Source organism: Cervus canadensis, chromosome 4 (assembly GCF_019320065.1).
Source record: "Cervus canadensis isolate Bull #8, Minnesota chromosome 4, ASM1932006v1, whole genome shotgun sequence".
Lineage (NCBI taxonomy): Eukaryota > Metazoa > Chordata > Mammalia > Artiodactyla > Cervidae > Cervus > Cervus canadensis.
In genome coordinates, this window is record NC_057389.1 from 57,567,620 (window position 1) to 57,587,481 (window position 19,862).

The window sequence follows — 19,862 nt, forward strand, 5'->3', positions numbered from 1 at the left end:
CAAATTGACCAAAACAACAGAGCTCAGAAGCAGGCTCAAATAGATATGGAACTTTGGTAGATGATAGAAGTAGAGTGCCAAATCAGCAGGGAAATAAAGAAATATATAATAAATGGAGGTTGAAAATAATCATATGCTAAAAGGTAAAATTGAATCCCTTCCTCACACTATATAAAAACTGTTAACTCCAGATGGTTAAGGATTGAAATGTAAAAAAAAACCAAAAAAAAAACAAAAAAAACCCTCCAACTTTAAAACTATTAGTAGAAAATATAGGTGATTGTCTTTTAGAATTTGAGAAGGGAAAGATTTTTAAATAAAACACAAAAATGTCAACTACAAAAGAAAAATAGATACATGTGACCATATTACTATTAAGAATTTTTATATATCAAAAAATATTTTAAAGAACGTGAAAAGATAATTTACAGACTGGAAATAGATTTTTGCAACACACACAATCATAAAAGGGTTAGTGTTAGAAATACATAAAAACAGAGACTTCCATGATGGTCCAGTGGCTAAAATACCATACTCCCGATGCAGGGAGTCTGGATTTGATCTCTGATCAGGGAACTAGATCCCACATGCTGCAACTAAGGCCCAGCACAGCCAAATAATGAATAAGAAGTACATAAAAACAACTCCTAGAAAGTACGAAAAGCACTAACAACCCAAATGAAAAAAAGAGAAAAAAATGGATGAATGATGTAAAGCATTTCACAGAACAGGAAACGCTTAAGATCCATAAAAATATGAAGAGATGTTCGACATCATCAGTCATCAGAGAAGTGCAAATTAAGACTGCAATTAGATCATTTTTAGCACCCATTTGATTGGTAAAATTTTTTAAGTTTTGTGATATTAAGTGTCAGAAAGGAGGCAAATCCACAGTCTCTTCAAAACTGCTGATGGGAGTGTAAACTAGTGAACAATTTGGAAAACAAAGTTTAACATTCACATATGCTAAAATGCCAACATTCTGCTCCTAGATACATATCTAAGAGAAACTCTTGCATGTATACAATAAGTGGACCAGAATGTTCAAGGCAGCATTATTTACAATAATAATAATTTAGGAAAAACCCCTAAATGCCCATTAATGAGAGACTAGGTCTATAAACACAATGGAATATTAGGCAGCAGTTTAAATTAATGAACTATCAGTTCAGTTTGGTTCAGTCGCTCAGCCGGGTCCGACTCTTAGTGACCCCGTGAATCGCAGCACGCCAGGCCTCCCTGTCCATCACCAACTCCTGGAGTCTACTCAAACCCATGTCCATCAAGTCAGTGATGCCATCCAACCATCTCATCCTCTGTCATCCCCTTCTTCTCCTGCCCCCAATCCCTCCCAGCATCAGGGTCTTTTCCAATGAGTCAACTCTTTGCATGAGGTGGCCAAAGTACTGGAGTTTCAGCTTCAGCATCAGTCTTTCCAATGAACACCCATAGTGACATTCAAAAGATAATGCATGTCACATGTTTTTTACGTTAAATTAAAAATAACTTTAATAAAATATACATATTTAGGAATTTTATAGATGCAATAACAATATATACAAAATTTTAAAAGGGAATGAAGATTCAGGATGACAGCTGTCTGGTATGGGAGAAGGAGATAGGATGGGTGGGAGCCAAATGGTTAGATGCAGGTGGTTGTCAAGATCCTAGCTTTTACATTAGGTGGTGGGTTTATGAGTGCTTATTATATTAAAACAAAAACAGTTACCTAGGTAGCCAATCATCAAGCTAGCCAGTCCTGGCTGCTGTGTGGTTGAAGGGGGTAAAAGTAGAAGCAAGGTGATCAGTTAGGAGGCTACAGAGTAGTCTGGAGGAAGGGGGTGCTTTGAACTCAGATAGTGGCAGGTGTGTTTGAAAATAATGGACAGAATCAGAACACATTTGGGAGGTAAGGGAGGACTTGCTGTACTGGCTTAGATGTGGGAAGTAAGGCTTAATCTATTCCATGAAGCTCCATCATTTATTTAACAATCTGCTCATGTAGTCTAGATTGTTTACAACTTTTTTTTGCCCCCAAACATGCCTAAAATGAACATCCTTGTAACTTAATCTTCATACATCTTGAATTAATTTCTTTTTTCATCTTGAATTAATTTCTTAAATTCAACTTCCAGAAGTGAAATTGTTATACCAAAGGATATGTGCATTTAATAAGGCTTTTGATACCTGTTGCTGAATTGCCTTCCTGAAAGGTTGTGCTGTTGTAGCTCCTGCTAGCAGTATGAAGTGCTACCCACCAGGGAGGGTTGTTCCATCCTTTCCTCCTTCAAGAGCTCTGTGTTCAGAAGGTCTCACTGCAGCTAAAGGCATGTGTATCTTCCTAGTAATTTCCCCAGGGATAATTTTTGTGTGTTTGTTTGGTCTCCCTTTGGCCAGGATCCTTACCATTCAGAGAGCATTACCTGCTTCCTGCAGTGGACATCCTTAGAGCTTTGGGATGACCTCAAGACCCCTTGCAGGAGTCCTTCTCTGGAGCATGCAGTCCAGGACGTGAGATGACTTCATCTCCCTCTCCTTGGGAAAGGCTCACAACATGTGGCTCAGAGAGATACCTTCCCTTCTTTTCTGCAAGAGTCTTCCACTCAGACTCTGCCCATCCCCAACCCTTCAATACCCTTGAGGATTTCTAACAAATCTGGGAGTTTTTCTGACTCACTCAGGTAAAGCTTAAGCAGGGATGTAAAATAAATAATCAATTAATGACTAAAATTCATGTCCCCCCAGAGCCTCTGGATCTGTGCTGTCCGATGCAGTAGCCATTGGATGCAATTTAAATTGGAATTTTAAATACTTAAAAATAAATGAAACTTTACCATTCAGAGTCTCAGTTACACTAATCACATTTCAGTCGCTCAGTAGCCACATGTGGCTATGACCACCATACTGGACAACACAAACATGGAACGTTTCCATAGCCACAGTAAGTTCTATTGGTTGGCACTGCTGAAGTTGGGTACTCAGGAAATGTTCCCAGCGGTCCTTTTAGGTGCAGGGTTGGGATGGTCAGTGAGAGTGGGTGAAAGTTATTGGTATCAACCAATAGGAACTTGCTAGGTTTCTCTTTGCTGATCCAGAAATAGGTTCTTATCACATCTAGGTTCTTTTTACCTTTTCCTCACTGGCCCTGAACAAAGGACTCCAGTTCTACTACCGTTATGCCTTAAGACCTGTGTTATGTGTATTTTATAAGAAAAACCTTGATGACCAGTTCATGACATTGACCAAACCAAGCCAAAGCCTTTTTCCTCCAGTGCAAAGTCCTAGAAGGGAAATCCCATGAGGGCTGTGCCTGATGTGCAAACAGCCTGAGGTTTCTCCAAGGTTTGCAGTGGTCCTAAGGAAGAATGTTGGACTGGAGCCAGAAATTCCTTCCTTTCTGTTACCTCAGTTTCTTCCTGTGCAGGATGGGGATGAAGCTGCACCCTAAGATGCAAGAAAGGAGTGCGTAGGGGTGATGAAGCTCCAGGTTCTATCTTTTTACTGCCCTAGAGCTGTGCACAACCTCTGCCCATGTCCATACCCTGCGTATGTCCAAACTCCGCTATAAGAAGCAGCCCTTCCTGATGGCCTAAATATAGGCCTGGGAGCCCCGAGTGCCACATTTGAGTCTTGGCTTGTGCACTGACTCATGATGTGACTCTATGTAAGTCACTTCCCCTCTCCTCCTAATGGGTCATCAGGAGTTGGGGGAGGATCATGGCCCTGAGTCACCTCCCAGAGAGGAGATAATTGGGGCTTGTTGAGGCAGAGAGGTGGCAGGCCGAAAGGAAAACAGAAGGAGCGAATCTAGCGAGAGCTCAGAGGAGGGCCCCAGTGTTCACATTGCCCAGGAGAGCTCTCTGCTGAGATCCAGAAGCCTGGGATCTGTTAGCTTCAGAAGGTCTGTACACTTCCTTGAATTATGAACGAGAGCATGTGGGTACAAGTCTGCATGCATTTTTCTGTGAGGGTCCATATTTTCATCATATTCTCAGAGTTAAGTTAATTGTCAAGAGGTTCTAAATCACAGCCTTCAGAGGTCTGACTGCTTGGCCCTATTGGGTGCTGAGGGGAGGAGCTGCGCTTCCTGCGTGGGGAGGAACAGTGAGGACCAGGCTTCCCCAGAGCTCAGGGGGCAGCTCTGCTGAGTGAAGCTCTTAGAACAACCCATGCAGAAGGGCCTGGCCAACAAGTAATTAATGAGCCTGTACCAATGACCCGGCACCGTCAGGCCCCTGGGGTGGAGTTGAAATGCTTTTTGGCTTATTTTCATCTCCATCTCCTACCCCTAAGGTCTGATCCTCCCAGATGTTTGTCCCCATATGAGGATTTTATCTATGTGTGCACACCCGAGAAGACAAGGCAGGAGTGCATGCACCCATGAAAACAGTCATCCGAGGAAGCCATCTGGGGAAGCAGAAAGGCTGTTAGGCTGTCTGAGGGCACCTGGGTCCTAATTCTGATATCGACCTTAAATCAGTCACTTTGTGACATTGGTTGTCAGTTGGCTTCTCTGTGCTTATTATGCCGTCTATAAAATGGGCTAACCTGGGGACTTCCCTGGCAGTCCAGCAGTTAAGATGCTGTACCTCCAATGGGGCACGGGTTCCATCCCTGGTCAGGGAATTTAGATCCCACATGCCCCATAGCCAAAAAAAAGGAAAGGCTAACTTCCTCTGCCCTGACACTGACAGTGGCTGTTTTGAAAAATGAAAAGGGATTTAATATAAATTAGCATTTGTTGTGTTTTCTCATTTTAAAGCTAATATATGCTCATGGTAGGAAATATGGAAAACTCAGAAATATGTCATGAAAAAAAGAAAAATCATTCACAATTTCACTATGCTGAAATACATCCTCTTATGAAGTCTTAGTAATTTTCCTTCCAAGTCATTTTTCTATGTATGTATTTTTTCTTCCTTATTAGATCTTAATGTTCATATACTTTTATATACTGCTTTTCTCCCCCATTATCACAATGTGCTTATTTACCCAAGTCATTAATTATTCTTCAGAAACCTGATTTTTTAAAGGCTGATGTTTCATCATCTGAAAGAGCCAAACTTTATTTAACAAATCCCCAAGTATAGGCCACTTATAAACTGCTTCTAAATATTTCATTATTATAAAGAATACCATGTTGGGAGTTCCCTGGTGGCCTAGTGGTTATGATTCTGGGCTTTTGCTGCTGTGGTTTGGGTTCAACTCCTGGTCAGGGAACTGAGACCCTACAAGATGCATGGTGTAGCCAAAAAAATGAAAACGAACAAACAACAACAAAATGCTGTGTTGAACAATCTTAGTTAAATCATTGATTAAATTCTTAGATATTATATGTATATATTTATATATATAATGATACAACTGCAAGTCATTGATGAGAATGGATGAATACATTCATCATGAATGTATATCCTTATACACCCATTGCATTAGGCATTTCTGTATATATGAGGTGAATATTTCCATGATCCTGGTGGGGAGATAGGGGTAGGGGTAGAATTTTGCAACAGAACTAGTGCCTACTTCTCTCTGTCTTTTAGAATTGTCTTATGCCAGAAAAACAAATCATTTATGGTAAGAAACTTTTCAGTATGAGAGGGCAGGGAGTTTAGGCAAACCATCATTTAAAAAAGGAACAAACAAACAGGCTTTCGCCTAAGTGTTTGAAACTGTGGGTTCCAGTCCACGCCCTACATAAATTGTTAATAACACGAGCAGGTCACATTATTTCTGGGGCTTGGGGAGACAAAACCTATCTGATATGAAGGAATGTTGTGAAGATGTCATGAAATTATGTGAACTCACTGAAGGCGTAACAGTGTAGGAAAGGTTATTTTACTGTCTTTTATAATGAGATGACGGGCTGGTGGGAGGAGGAAAAACAACAGAGAAACAGAGGCAAAGAAGGCCAGTTCCTGAGGGACTGAGGGAAAAGTGAGGCTGGAAAGCTCACAGGGAGCATGTTCGAGGCCCGGCATAGGATCGCCCTGAGAAGGAGCAGCACTAGGATGGGCCAGGACCCCCTTTAGGCTGGGCCTTGCCCTGGGTCAGCTGAAAGCACTGATGCATCGCAAGAAACACGGACCCTCCTCATTTGTCCCTCGGTGCCTTGGGGTTCCACCCTCTGGAAGGCAGTTTTAGTGGCTTGTCTGGTGAAACTCACAGCCACCCTCTCTTTCAAATCTTAAGATAGGCTGGGTCCTGGGCTGTGGGAATGGGGCAGAGAGGACACTCTAATCTATCTGCTTACCTCAAGCACAGAATCTGGGAGAATCATCCTAGAATATCTTGGGTGAGATGGTTCCTCCCTGTCCGCAGGAATGTGCAACACTCCCCACCCTCATCAGCCAGATACCGAGTGTCATAAACAGAGGCGGTGGTCCTGAGCAGTTGGGCCAGTTAATCCCCCAGACGTCAGGGCCTGGCCTGGCAGAGATGGGAATGGGGCTGATAAAGCCTGATGAAGGGGAACCATGGGAGGACATGGATGCAGAGTGGATGGTATACACCCCTGTTAAGGCAGCTCATAAAAGTCACCCCTGGGTGTGGCTGCTTCTTAGCCAGCTGAGAATCTGTAGACAGAAGGACTGGTCTTTAAAGGCTGTCCTCCTAGCTCTCTGTCCTGGGGGAAAGCAGGCACCTTGTAGGGAGGTGGGAGGAAGGTAGAACCTCTGAACTGGAAAGAATTACCAGCATTCACTGAGCCCATCCTGAGCTGGGAGAGACACAGAAGCACATGATCCCAGCCCTCAAAGCGCTTTGACCCGGCTCTCCAGTGTTGGTCATCTGCCGGTCGTGGTGCCACTCGTCTGTGCTGGCTGACGACAATTTCTGGAAAGGCATCTAATGAGCAACTGGAGACGCTATGAACGCGCTCGGTCATGTGGTGCAGGCTAGGAGTGCTGTAGGAGTTCAGAAAAGGCAAAGATCTGCGTGGGCTGAAGGGATCAGAACAGGCTTCAGAGAGAGCAGGGCCAGGGCCCAGTGCTTGAAGGTTCAGATCTGTTGTAAAGAGGGAGGGAGGGAGGAAGAAGGGAGCAGTGTTAGTGGAGATGGGAGCGTGCCCGGATAGCGATGAAGCTGATGAGGCCGGTCTGCCTGGTACCCAGGCTTGTGTGGGGACGCTTGGGGTTGGGGAGCAGTGGGAGGGTGGGGGAGGCAGCCAGATTGTAGATTGCTTGGAATTCTAGGCAGAGGAGTTTAGTCTTTGCTTTATAGCAAATAGAGAGTAGGAAGTACCCCGATTGTGAGGAAGTGTAAAAAGCCATGCCTTGCTGATTACTCCCACAGAAGTAATTCGTTTTGCCCTCATCAAGGCTTCCCAGCTCCCCCAAGCCATGGAAGCATCTTCTGAGAGCCGAGCTGTACTGGGCCTGCATGGCCTTGGGGGTGGCTGCAAGCCCCTCCTTCTCTAGCAGCACCTCTACAGATGGCTCCCTAAACTCTCTCCTGGACTCCTGGCTCAAGGTTGGCGGGCTAAGGTTTGTCAACATGGGGGGCAGAAGGGAGGGCAGACGTATTGGGTGCTTGCTTGGAGCTCAAATCTGTGCTGAGCAGATGGGAACTGGACCCATCCTCATGCAGAGCTTGACGAGTGGTTCCCTTTGGGCTTCCTGAAGCCTTTGGAGCTATAAGGAAGGCAGCATCCTGGGACCAGGACATCCTAGGTGAAGTTCTGGAAGTTCTGGGACCTGCCCCTTTACTACTTCCTTATTCTTTTGTTTTTAAACTTTTTGGCCCCACCGTGCCAAATGTGAGATCTTAGTGCCCTGACCAGGGATCGAACCTGTGCCCCCTGCAATGGAAACAGAGAAGTAGTGGACAATTAGGGACGTTCCACTACTTCCTTATTCTTTTTTAGATTTTTTTTAACCACCTTATTCTTTTTTTTTTTTCTTTTTTTTAATTAATTAATTTATTTTAATTGGAGGCTAATTACTTTACAATATTGTAGTGGTTTTTGCCATACACTGACATGAATCAGCCATGGGTGTACATGTGTTCCCCATCCTGAACCCCCCTCCCACCTCCCTCCCCATCCCATCCCTCTGGGTCATCCCAGTGCACCAGCCCTGAGCACCCTGTCTCATGCATCAAACCTGGACTGGCAATCAGTTTCATATATGATAACATACATGTTTCAATGCTATTCTCGCAGATCATCCCACCCTCACCTTCTCCCACCGAGTCCAAGAGACTGTTCTATACATCTGTGTCTCTTTTGCTGTCTCACATATAGGGTCATCATTACCATCTTTCTAAATTCCATATATATGCGTTAGTATACTGTATTGGTATTTTTCTTTCTGACTTACTTCACTCTGTATAATAGGCTCCAGTTTCATCCACCTCATTAGAACTGATTCAAATGCATTCTTTTTAATGGCTGAGTAATATTCCATTGTGTATGTGTACCACAGCTTTCTTATCCATTCGTCTGCTGATGGACATCTAGGTTGCTTCCATGTCCTGACTATTATAAACAGTGCTGCGATGAACATTGGGGCACACGTGTCTTTTTCAGTTTTTAATCTCCTTATTCTTGAGGGACATGGTTTAGAAGCAGAACTTCAGTCAGGCTCTATCAGCTCCTGGACTCTCTGGATTGGTCCCCCTGTGTTCAGGGAAGGGGAAGGCCTCAGAGGCACGGCCGCAGGCATGCTGACCCTGGCCGGGTGGTGTGTGCTACAGCTCACGCAAGGGAGACGCTGAGCAGGGAGGGAAGCGGCTGCTGGAAACGCTGGCCCCCTCCTCCGTGGCTCTGTAGGTGGGTCGGCTACAGTTACCTGCCTTGAACTCTAGCTCTTGATGTGGGAAAAATGACTCAGGCCCCCTTCTGGGAAAGGGGGTTGTTGGAGGAACAGGACAGTTGGGGGTGGGGCCCAGGCCCCGTTCAGGCAGGGGCCAAGTTCGGACTGGCCCCATGGGTAGCACGCTCTCTCAGGCCACAGCGCCGGCGGGGAGCCCCGCCTGAACCCTGCTGCTTCTATTCCGGGCTCTCATTTCTAGATCAGTCACACCACAGGAAGCCCTTCTGTGCCCCACGGTGGGGAGCTGCTGCCACTGTTGATGCTCTTGCCAGCTCTTTGCAGCCACAGCTGCACCCGGGGAGCTGCAACTTAGTCTCCGTGCCACTCCTGCGCCCACGGAGAAGCCTCTGCAGAAGCCTCTCTGCACAACCAGGCTCCTCATAGTGGGTAATCAAGTAAGAGACGCATAGATTTCAGCCACTTGGGGAAAAAAAAATAGGGAGATTCCCTAGGGAAAAAGAGATGCCTGGTTTGGGATTGGGGCTGGATTTGGAGTGGTAGAGGGAAGGGACAGACAAAGAGACTGGGGGTGGATTCTGTATTGGAGCCAAATGATTATGGAGAGTGGTGTTGGTGTCAGGTGGAGTCCATCACATCTGAACAGATGGGTCTCTCCAAAGAGCTCCCCATCCTTTCCAGGCTATTCTTCCCCCGAGCTCAGTGGAGTTGGAGCACTAAAGAGCCTCTGGAGGGCTTGGACTCTCCTTGGAAGGCAGATGATCTGCCTGTTCCTCATCTTTTAAGGACATCTGCCTGGGAAGCGTGGGCATAGGAGTAGGGTGTCTGTCCCAGAGAAGACACCCTGAAACAGATGTGTACTGGGAGCGGATTTGAGCTCCTTCACCTAGACATTCTTGCGTGTCTAAGGGTTGGGCTCTTTATCCTAAGGACAGCCTCAAAGGGTGCAAAAAAGAGGTAGAAGGAAGGGAGAATTTGGGTATTTTGGTGATGCACTGAATATCCTGTGAATTAACAAGAGGAATCCCCCGGAAGAGTGGGGCTGAATAACTTTGGGACAATCGTTTGTCTTGATCTGAGGTGGAGCACCTGCCTGGAGTCAGGGGAAAGCTGGGCTGCCTCACCTGAGGTTCCTGGCCTGCAGAATGGCTGAGAGAATCTCATGGGCTGTCATCACCAAATTGATCTGCCTCCAGATGTTCGGGGAGGGAGGGGAACAAAGAGACAGTGATCCTCAGAAATGCCTTGAATGTGACCATATGGAGGGAATGTCCTCAGAATCTGATGGGCCTTAGGGTTTTGTTTTGTTTCTGGCTTTATCAAATTTCTTAGTTTCCACCAAAGTATTTTCAGATAGTCCCTCTGTTAGTTATCTATATCTCCATTAAAAAAAAAAATGGCCTTAAAACTCAGTGGTTTAAAACAACAAACATTTGTTATCTCTCAGTTTCTGTGTTTTGAGAATCCAGGTGTGACTTAGTTGCGTGCTTCTGGCTCAAGGCATCTCCGGAGATTGCAGCGCAGCTGTCATCCAGTACTGCTTTCATCTCGAGGTCCAACTGGGACCAAAGGATCTTCTCAGCTCATTCACGTGTTACTGGCAGCTTTCAGAGGACCTGCTTCTTAGCTCCCTCATAGGAGCCTCTTCTCGGGGCTCCCTTACAGCGTGGCAGCCCGCTTTCCCCAGGACGCACGATCCAAGAGGGAAGCCACAGTGTTTTTATACTCTCATCTCAGATACAACATCCTGTCATTTACCAATGCCTGTTTGTTAGAGGCGAGTCAGTAAATCTAGCCCACACCCAAGGAGAGAATATCACACAAGGGCATGAATACCAGGAGGTGGGGATTAGTAGAAACTGGCTGCCTCATCTCTCATTTCAGCCTTACAACCACTCCATGCTCTCAACAAGGAAAAATAGCCCCCAAGTGAGCAGGAAAAGGAGCTCTAGAGAGGGAGGGCATCTGCCCAGGATCACAGAGCTACCAAGTGGTAGATTAGAATTTGAATCTCGGTGTTTGTCTGACTTTGGATCTAGTGTGTTTCTCTGTTGCCTAGATGCCTGTCAGACCCACTGCCCACAGTTACGAGCTGGAGCAGACTTGAGTTGACTGGGTATTAGGGGCTTTGATGCTGGTAGATTTCCTGCTTGATTCTTTCTGAGCATTTGCAGATTCTCAGGGACATAGCTCACCATCATTCTCTTCTATAACAAGCACAACTTCTACTGTACTCCTTTTTATTTTTTTAAGTAAATCTTTAGAAGTTTTAGGTTTATAGAAAAGTTGTGAAGATAATGCCAGTGTACTTAGTTGCTCAGTCATGTCCGACTCTTTGTGACCCCATGGACTGGAGCCCACCAGGCATCTCTGTCCATGGGGATTCTCCAGGCCAGAATACTGGAGTGGGTTGCCATTTCCTTCTCCAGGGGATCTTCCCGACCCAGGGATCAAACCCAGGTCTCCTGCATTGCAGGCAAATTCTTTACCAACTTAGCTAGGAGGGAAGCCCTAAGATAGGCCAGAGAGTTTCCATATATCCTAACCCAGTTTTTCCTTTTATTAAGTTCTTATATTAGTATGGTACATTCGTTAGAATTAATGAACCAATATTGACACATTATCATTAACTGAAGTCTATCTTTTATTCAGAATTCCTTAATACTCCTGTTCAATTGAGTCAGGCACTGGACTATGCATTATTTTAATTAATTCTCAAACCAATGCTATGAGGTTGGCACTATTATTATCTCTCTTTCCTTTTTTTTTTTTTTTTTGGGACAGAAGAGGAAAGTGAGTCACAGAGATTAAGTAACTTGACAAGATCACAGAGCTGTACAGAAGCCAAGTAAACGTTTGAACTGTGGTCTCCCTCACCCCTATGTCATGCCCTCAACTATTTATGTATCTCTTCCTCTCTCTCATCCTCTGACTCCTGCTTCTAGGAAGGGAATTATACACATAAGCATGAACATCTGGCCTTGTTTGTAGGGCTTAAGTTTATGGGGAAGATAAGAGGATACCAGGAGACTGTGTTTTAGTAACTCTTCCTTTAGTCTCAGCTTTCTCATCTGTGGGCTGATAGGGGTTAGATTAATGACCCTGTGTCTTTGACTTTTAGTAACCCTGTGAATCTATCCAAAAGCTCTTGTCCAGAGGATCTGAAGGCTGCTGGTGGGAAAGTTGGAAAGGAGATGGGTTCTACTTCCCAAGCACGGAGTGCCACTGACATCAGTGGGTGTGATAGATCCATCACTGTATAAGACCCGGCCACCTGGCTATCCATGAAGTGAAGAGCCCAAGGCTCTGTGTTTGAGGTCATTGCCCTTAAATGGTCCAGGACCTTCAGGAATAAGGCCTCTAGGGAAGTCACTCTGAGTAATATTTTTTTCTGAAACATAAAAGTCATCTATTCTTTGAGGAGGACAAGCACTGCACTACACCAAGAATTTGTTCATAGACATGGTGGCTTGTCAGGACCCCAGAGGCAGTGTCTCCAAGTGGGGAAGAACATGGGCTTGACTGTCACATAGACCTGACCTGCCTCTTATGAGCTGGTGACCTTGGACAGGTCTCTCAATCTCTCTGTGTCTCCATTTCCATGTTTGTAACATGGGGAAAATAGAAGGATAGCTACCTCATGGTTGTTCTGAGGATGAAATGTAATAATTTATGTAAACATTAAACCCAAAATAAATACTTAGCAAATGGTAGTTATTTTTAGGATTTGTTTGAATAGTAGACCAACTTCAATTCCAGCTCTAAAAATGATTCTTTGACTCAGGTATGTTGCCCTATTGGAGTTCCAAGTAGCTTGAAGGTACCCATTACTGAGAAGCAGGGCAGCCCTAGGAGATGGAGGACTTTGCTCTAACATGTTGAGGTTGAGGTGGGAGTGTATTGAGCTTCTCCATCTAGTTCCTTCTCCACCAGCTGCAAAGGAATCCTGTAGCTTTGGCAGGACAAACCTAGCCCAGTCCTGACTGCTCGAGCCCCAGATGGCCCTTGGGCTCTGGAGGGGCCCCTCCCCTGTGTAGTGAGATAAGGAGGACCTCCTACAGGGCTGCCCTGCAGGGCATCTCCTAGACCTGGCACCTGGCTCTGCGTGGGCCTCTTTGGCTCTTTGGGTGATTGACAGCAGGCCCTCCATGAGAGTAGGAGCAGGGCAGAAGGAGAGGCCTAGCTGTGCCACACAGATGGGTCAGCTCCTCTGGCAGGAGGCTCCTATCTGGGCCTCTCCCTAGCAGAATAGAGACAGAGGGGGCTCAGTGTGAGTTCTTGCAGTGCTAGGGAAGGTGTTTAGACTTTCCCAAAGGTCCTTTGTTTCTTTTCCCCTTACTTTTTCCCCCCCCTTACTGGAAGGCATTGCATCAGAGAAGCTGGACTTGATTCGGATTCCAAGTCCACTGTTGCCTGGGGTTAGAATTGGCTGAGTGATGCCAAGAGATTTAAGAATGGGGAGGTTCAGGAACGTTACTGACATACAGGGTGGCCGGGACGTCCATACCTAGATGGTGCACATGATAAATACACATGTGTAACACACGTGTGAGGTGCTGGTGTATCCACGATCAAGAAACCTCTTTTCCAGAGGTGAGTTGGCTGCCAGCCCACTTAGGAGGCCCTTAGCCCACCTATAGACCAGGAAATGGGTTTTCCACATCCAGGGAACACTAACCACATCTGAGGAGTCTTCCGTGGGCCTGCCCCCTCTGGCTTTAGGCAGGAAGAGGCCTGGACTTGTGGCCTGGCAGCCCAGGCCCTCTAAGGGGAGGAGCACTCAGCTAGGGCTCATTCAGAGAGCCGCTGTCCCCAGCCGTGGTGCTGAGAGTAGATGGTCCTGAGGTCCGGACCAAGGATTAGGCCATTTCTGAGACTGGTGTGGAGAAGAGAAGTCGGGGGTGGTGACAGTTGGGGAAGAGGAGGAGGCTAGATTGTGAAATGTTTAATTTAGGCTCTTACTGACAGCAAAAAGTTATTGGTAAATTACTCTATGAAAAATGTATAATTATGACCCAGCTGAGTGCGGGGTTGCCTTGCTTCTGTCCCCAGCCCTTAGGGAGCCCTGATCTCTGCTCCCTCCCCACTTGCTGTTTTATGGTCAAGGTGGCTGTTCATGACCCTCAGATTTGTGTGCTACCAACCAAACCCAGAGCCCTTCTTTGCTGGCCCAGGGTCTGCTCCCCATCCTCTGGTGTGGAATAACCCATGTGGTTCATGCCTTTCAGAGGACCCAAAGATGAGCATGTCCTTACTTTGGGAATTCAGGGGAGGGGCAGAGGTAAAGGGGAAAGGCTGAGTCCTTGTGTTATAACCTTTGCAGCAGTTCTTTTGATGTGAAGGAACCCAGGTGAGGAATTGGTATGAAACGATTCGGGATGGGAGGTATATATTTCTGAGCCATGGCATCTTTCTCCTTAATGAAGCCTTTTTATCTCCCAGAGTGCTGAATATCTAGGAATTGCCAGGGGCTCCTGATTTTTCTCTCTTTTTTTTTTTTTTGTGTACATAGGGTGCTTTATTCTCCACAGAGTGATACATGCTAAGGTGGGTTGGGCTTGGGCCGATGTCCCCATATGTACAGAACTGAATAAAGTGGGTCTCTGAGAAGAAGTCTGATTTGCCTTGATGTGGAGGGGAGCCGGGGAGGATGGAGATGGAGTGACAACCAGGGTATGTTCAGTCCTGTGCTGGTTCTGGCCTGGAATGCAGGGAGTTACGGCAGCTCTCAGGGTGGTCACTTCCAGGCAGGGGCAGCCTGCCGGGCTTGGAGGGCCTTCTGTACCACATCTTCCCACTGGGCATCTGATATCTCACCAGCCCAGGCAGGAACCCCTGGTGCAGGCAGGCTTATGCCAGCCATCGTCCTTTTCACCAGCTCTACATGTTCTGGGTCCATGGGAATAGAGCTGTGGTTGTTCAATGCTGTAGCTCCCTGCTCATCTTCGTCCTCACTTTCTAGCGGTGGGTCCGGCAAATGAAGCCCCAGGGCCTGGATCCGATCCTGGATATCAGCAACTACATCTTCTCCATCCCCCACTGGTGCTAGTTCCACCTCCTCTTGTTCAGGATCTTGGTTCAGAGGCTGGTAGGAGTAGCCAGCTGGTCCTGCCCCTGTTTCCTCTTGTTCTTCCTCTGGTTCCTCACTGCTCCAATCCCCAGTGCCTTCCGTGGGGCCCTGATGTGGCCCGAGTTCCTCAGTCCGCTCAGAGCCCGCGACCGAACCCGCACCTTCACTTCCGGCGAGGCAGGACGTTCTTTTTTTTTAAATTAAAAATTACACAGAAAGTGACAAAAAGAAGAAAATAAAAACAAATACTCAAAATCTCACCAATATCAACAAAACTAAACATTTTGGAGTCAATTTCTCCAGACCTTATGCTATGTATAAAAAATTGTTCTAAAAATGGGATCATACGCTACCTGTTCATAATTTTCCTGTTTTTTTAATTTAAAAGTATATTAGACACATCTTTCCATGGCAATAGTTGTATTTTTGTGCCATTTTAAGAGGTCATATCATGTTTTGTTTTATAAATACAACTGTAATTTATTTTATTAGTTACTTATAATTAGAAATTAACTTTGCTTTCAGTTTTTTAATTTACATTTGTGCTTCTTGACAAAGTTTGAACTTCAAAGTTTTAGGATGAAACTGTAGTTATGTACATTTTAAGGCTTTTGATACCTCTTACTAAATTATAATTCAAAAAGATGATACCAGTTTACCTTTACCACCAGTATTTGAGTGCCCATTTCTGCATGCCCTCACCAATGTGCTTTTTCCATATTGATACTTAGAATTTTTGTTTTGTTTTAACTTCTTATTTTATGTTGGAGTACAGCCAATTAACAATGTTGTGATAGTTTCAGGTGCATGGCAGGGTGATTCAGCCATACATTTACGTGTATCCATTCTCCTCCAAACTCGCCTCCCATCCGGGTTGCCACATATGCAGAGTTCCCCGTTGGCTATCCACTTTAAATAAATAGCAGTGTGCACACGTTGATCCCAAAGTCCCTGACTATTCCTTTCCCCTGGTAAACACAAACTCTTCCTCTAAGTCAGTGAGTCTGTTTCTGTTTTGTAAATAAGTTCTTTTGTATCATTTCTTGTTAAGTTCCACATATAAGGGATGTCATACAATGGAAGAATGTTATTTTACTTCTCTTCCTAAAGGCTGAACACTTTAATATGTTTATTAGCATTTTGTGTTTCATTTATGTCTTTGCCCAGTCTTCTGTTGAGGTATTTATCTTTTTACAAAATTCCTTTTATATCAAGAATATTACTTTTATTTTATTTGATAAACATTGCATATAGTTTTCCACTTTATTTGCCTTTAGTTTTGTGACATCTTTGATACAGAAGATTTACACTTTTTAAATATAGTAAGCATATCAGTATTTATTTTTGGACTGCCTTTTGATGAAGTTTAGAAAGACTTTTCTACTCCTATGTTACATAAACATCCACGTAAATGTTCTAGTGTTTTATTTAACATTTAAATCTTTTAACCATCCACAACTTATTTTTATGTATTATAAGCATGGTATTTTAAAAATTTAGTTAACTTGCTATCCCAGCAGAGTTACTAGACAATATAAAATGTCACTTTCATCCTTCATGTATTTATAATATTACTTTTTATATAAGCACTGGCACCCTTCATGAAGCTTTTGTTAGACATTGCAATTGTTTCTCACCTTTATAATATGTTCTATGGATCAATCTATTTTGATGCCTGATCCACAGCTTTTAAATTATTGTAGCTTTATAGTACATTTTAATATCTAACAATGCAATTTCCTTTTTTGTTATTTTTTCTGTATTGACATTTTTCTTGTCTATACTTGTATGTTTATTCTTTCAGATGAATTTAAGAATCAGCTATGTTCTTGAGATTTTGATTGGAATGGTATTAAATTTAGAGATTAACTTGGGAAGATTTATATTGTAAAGTACTGCACTTTTCTATAAATTTGTATCTTTTGGTTTATTTCTTTCTTTTAGTATAATTAGAGTATAGCTTTCTATTGGTAGATCTTGTATGTTTTTACTGACTTTATTCCTATCATTTTATGTTTTCATGGACATTATTAATGGGATTTTTTTGTTGCTGTATTTTCTAGTCATGTTTTGTTCATATACAGGAAAGCACTTGATTTTTATACTTTGGTTTTATAACTAGAAGGGAAACATGCTATCTTCCAGTTTTTCCTTTGGTGCCAAAAGCATGTTTGACCTAATTTGAAGCTATTTAATTTCCTTCTGGATTGGGGCCATAGCTCCTCCCTGCCATCCCCGGTGGCGGTAGCATGGGGCTTGGGGAAAGAATGGCAGGCACAGTCTGCTCCCTGTCAGCTGCCTCCTAAGGATGGACGTGTTGTGGAACAGATGCCTGCCTAGCTCTTTTCCTACTCCAGGCCCAGTGATTTGGATGCTGGGAAACTTACCATCCAGGGAGGCAGGCGGAGAGATCACGGGGGATGTAGCGTGTTTAGATTAAATTAGGTGCCACCCCTGGGAGCTCTCAGGAAGCTGTATACGTGCCATACGCTTGGTGTCTGGGGTGGCTGAGACATCTGGGGATGTCCTTACTGTGGCCCCAAGACCGGGCTGGATCAACTTCTTTTCTCCCCATGTTAGAGAAACTGCAGTCAGGCAAATCTCAGGATGGTGGTGTTGTGGCTGTGTGCTCCTTCTAAGGAGGACAGAGATACAATAACCTTCAAAACTCCGGGGCCAAAAAATAAAAACTGGTTATGGAGACTGGGCTCACTGTTTAAGGCTGAAGCAAACACATTTGGAAAGATGTCAGGAGAGTAGGAGTCCCATGGAGACGAAGGAGTCAAATCAGGTTTTGCTCATTCTACTTTGGTTGAATGAACAGATTCACTCTGCAGTTTCTCTTTGCATTTTAGCACTTAGGGTTGCTTCCCAGTGATGCACAACCTCCCAACCTTTCCACCTTTCCACCAATCCCTGCCATCCCATCCCCACTTTTCCTTGCTCCTGCTGGGGTTGAAAGCTGGAGAAGAAGATGGCCCTGGAAGTATGCCAGAAAAGATTAGCCTAGCAGAGGGTAACAGGACTGGAAGAGTCAGGGAGAGACACGGATGGAGGGGGAGCAGGGGGCCCATGGACATGGATGTGAACATGGCGGGCTGGAATGGGATGTGGAACTTAGGACTCGGTGGTTGGTCTTATTCAGGGCAGGACCCAAATAAGCCTTGCCTGCGTTGTCTGGTGCCTCACTCTGAGTGTCCTTCCAGTCAACGTGGGGACATTGCTCTAGATTTGGTGGTCCTATGAAGGCCACCTCCCTATTATGTAGACTTTTATCAACCAAGTCCTAAAGGTTTGGCCATGTGCTCAGACCTTATCCAAACCAGGTCATTCCCTCTATTCCTATCCTTTTACCACTAGAACTAGATGGAAATCCATGTACTTTTACAAGTCTCCCAAAGAAGGAAACACCGCTGCCTTGGTTGGTATTTTATTCCAGTGTTTTGGGCTATCTTGTTCCCAGAATGTTCTATTTTACTGCTAGACCAGCCTTGCAATATAAAACCATTATCCCTTCAAATAACTTAAAGAATGTGGAAAACAGGCAGACACTCTTTTTTGGTAGAGCCCTTTAGGATATTGAAGGATTATTAAGTTTTCCTTTGAACTTTAGCCAGCACAGCTAAGTAAAAAGGATACTTCTTAAGGGAGGTGTGTACTGCCTTGTACGCAGTAAAATGATGTCAGTTGTTTTTAATGTTATTATTTATATCACTATTCTTAGGTCATGATAGCATACCTGATTTTTAGTATTATTTAATTTCACGTGTTAACTGAAGGTATACAGTTGTCCCAAAAAGGATAGAAAGGACACATATGTCCCTCTCCCTTCCTGTTAGAGAGGTAAATGTGGGAAGCTAAAGGTCCTCATATGTCATTTGGGATGGGTCTAGAGGCTCATTAGACTAAACTCTAAAATTTTTGAAGGCAAGTGTGTGTCACCTCTGAAATCTCCATTGTCTAGCATAGGGTTGAATCAATGCATGCTTATAAAGAAAGAGAGAGAGAGGGAGAAGCCAGCATGACACCTCAGCATTGGAAGCGACACTAACATCCCCTTCTAGCATCTCCACCATCTAGTGATCCTGCCATGCCTGTTCCCCTTAACCTCCACCCTCTAGTCTTATGTCTGTCCCTTTGAAGATAGCTCTCATTCCTTACTTCCTCTGCCAGATCCAGAACTAACTGCAGAACAGCTGTAGGAGGCTGTGTCAGAGTCTTCACAGGTCATTAAAAGTCAAGCATGTTAGTCCTGATCTTGGAGGGTTAAATCAGAATGATCCTTTCCCAGCATGGCCTCAGAGCCAGAGTCTGCTGGCGTCAGAGGCCTGTGACACAGCCTCTGAGCTCTGGCGAGTTCCCCTCCTCCTCCCCCGGTCAGTCCAGCAGCATGGGCTGATCATTTGCAACCATCACCGTGAGGCTGTATAGCACAATGGTCAGGGTGCAGGCTCTGCAGCCAGAATGCCTGGGTTTGCCCCTTGGCCTCAGTTATTTAACCTTTCTCTCTGTCAGCTTCCTCATTTGCCAAGTAGGATTAATACCCCCTGCCCCAACTCACAGGGGCTTAAATGAGTTACTTCATATAAAGCAGTGACCACAGTGGCTCACATATACTGATCACTAAGTAAATGTTAGCTGTTATTATCCTTATTAAAACTGTTAACTTTTGTTGCTCATGCTGTAGAGAGAATTCTGTATTAAATTTTGTTTTAGCCTTGCCCAAACCCTGTGAATATTTCTTAGTGTCTTTTGTTGTCATTCACCAGACTGTGAGTACCACTGGAGGAAGGGTCATTCCTCAACCATTTTTGTTGTCACAGTGCCTGCCATATATCAGGCACTGGAGGGATGTTTGTTTAAAAAATGAAAAACCCTGAGTTTCTATTTAGGCTCTGCCACCTAACAGTTGTGAAACTTTGAACAAATCCTTTAATTCCTTGGAACTTGAGTGTTTTCATGTGTAAGATGGGAATAAAAATATATATATCTCTGGGTTTTGTAAAGATTAAGGGAGATGA

At 44.6% G+C, this 19,862-nt stretch overlaps 2 protein-coding genes across 5 annotated transcripts in view; one reads left to right on the top strand and one right to left on the bottom strand.

Moving 5' to 3' along the window:
- The window catches only part of NRG2 (neuregulin 2), a 257,705-nt gene that overhangs the window by 121,053 nt on the left and 116,790 nt on the right, over window positions 1-19,862 (top strand). The gene's annotated exons all lie outside the window — the stretch shown is intronic.
- On the bottom strand, window positions 14,250-15,202 carry LOC122439384 (male-enhanced antigen 1-like). The gene is made up of 2 exons (XM_043464449.1): window positions 15,195-15,202; window positions 14,250-15,028 (listed from the first exon to the last, which is right to left on the bottom strand). The coding sequence occupies exons 1-2, from the start codon at window positions 15,200-15,202 to the stop codon at window positions 14,509-14,511; spliced, it is 528 nt and encodes a 175-aa protein (XP_043320384.1). The 3' UTR covers window positions 14,250-14,508.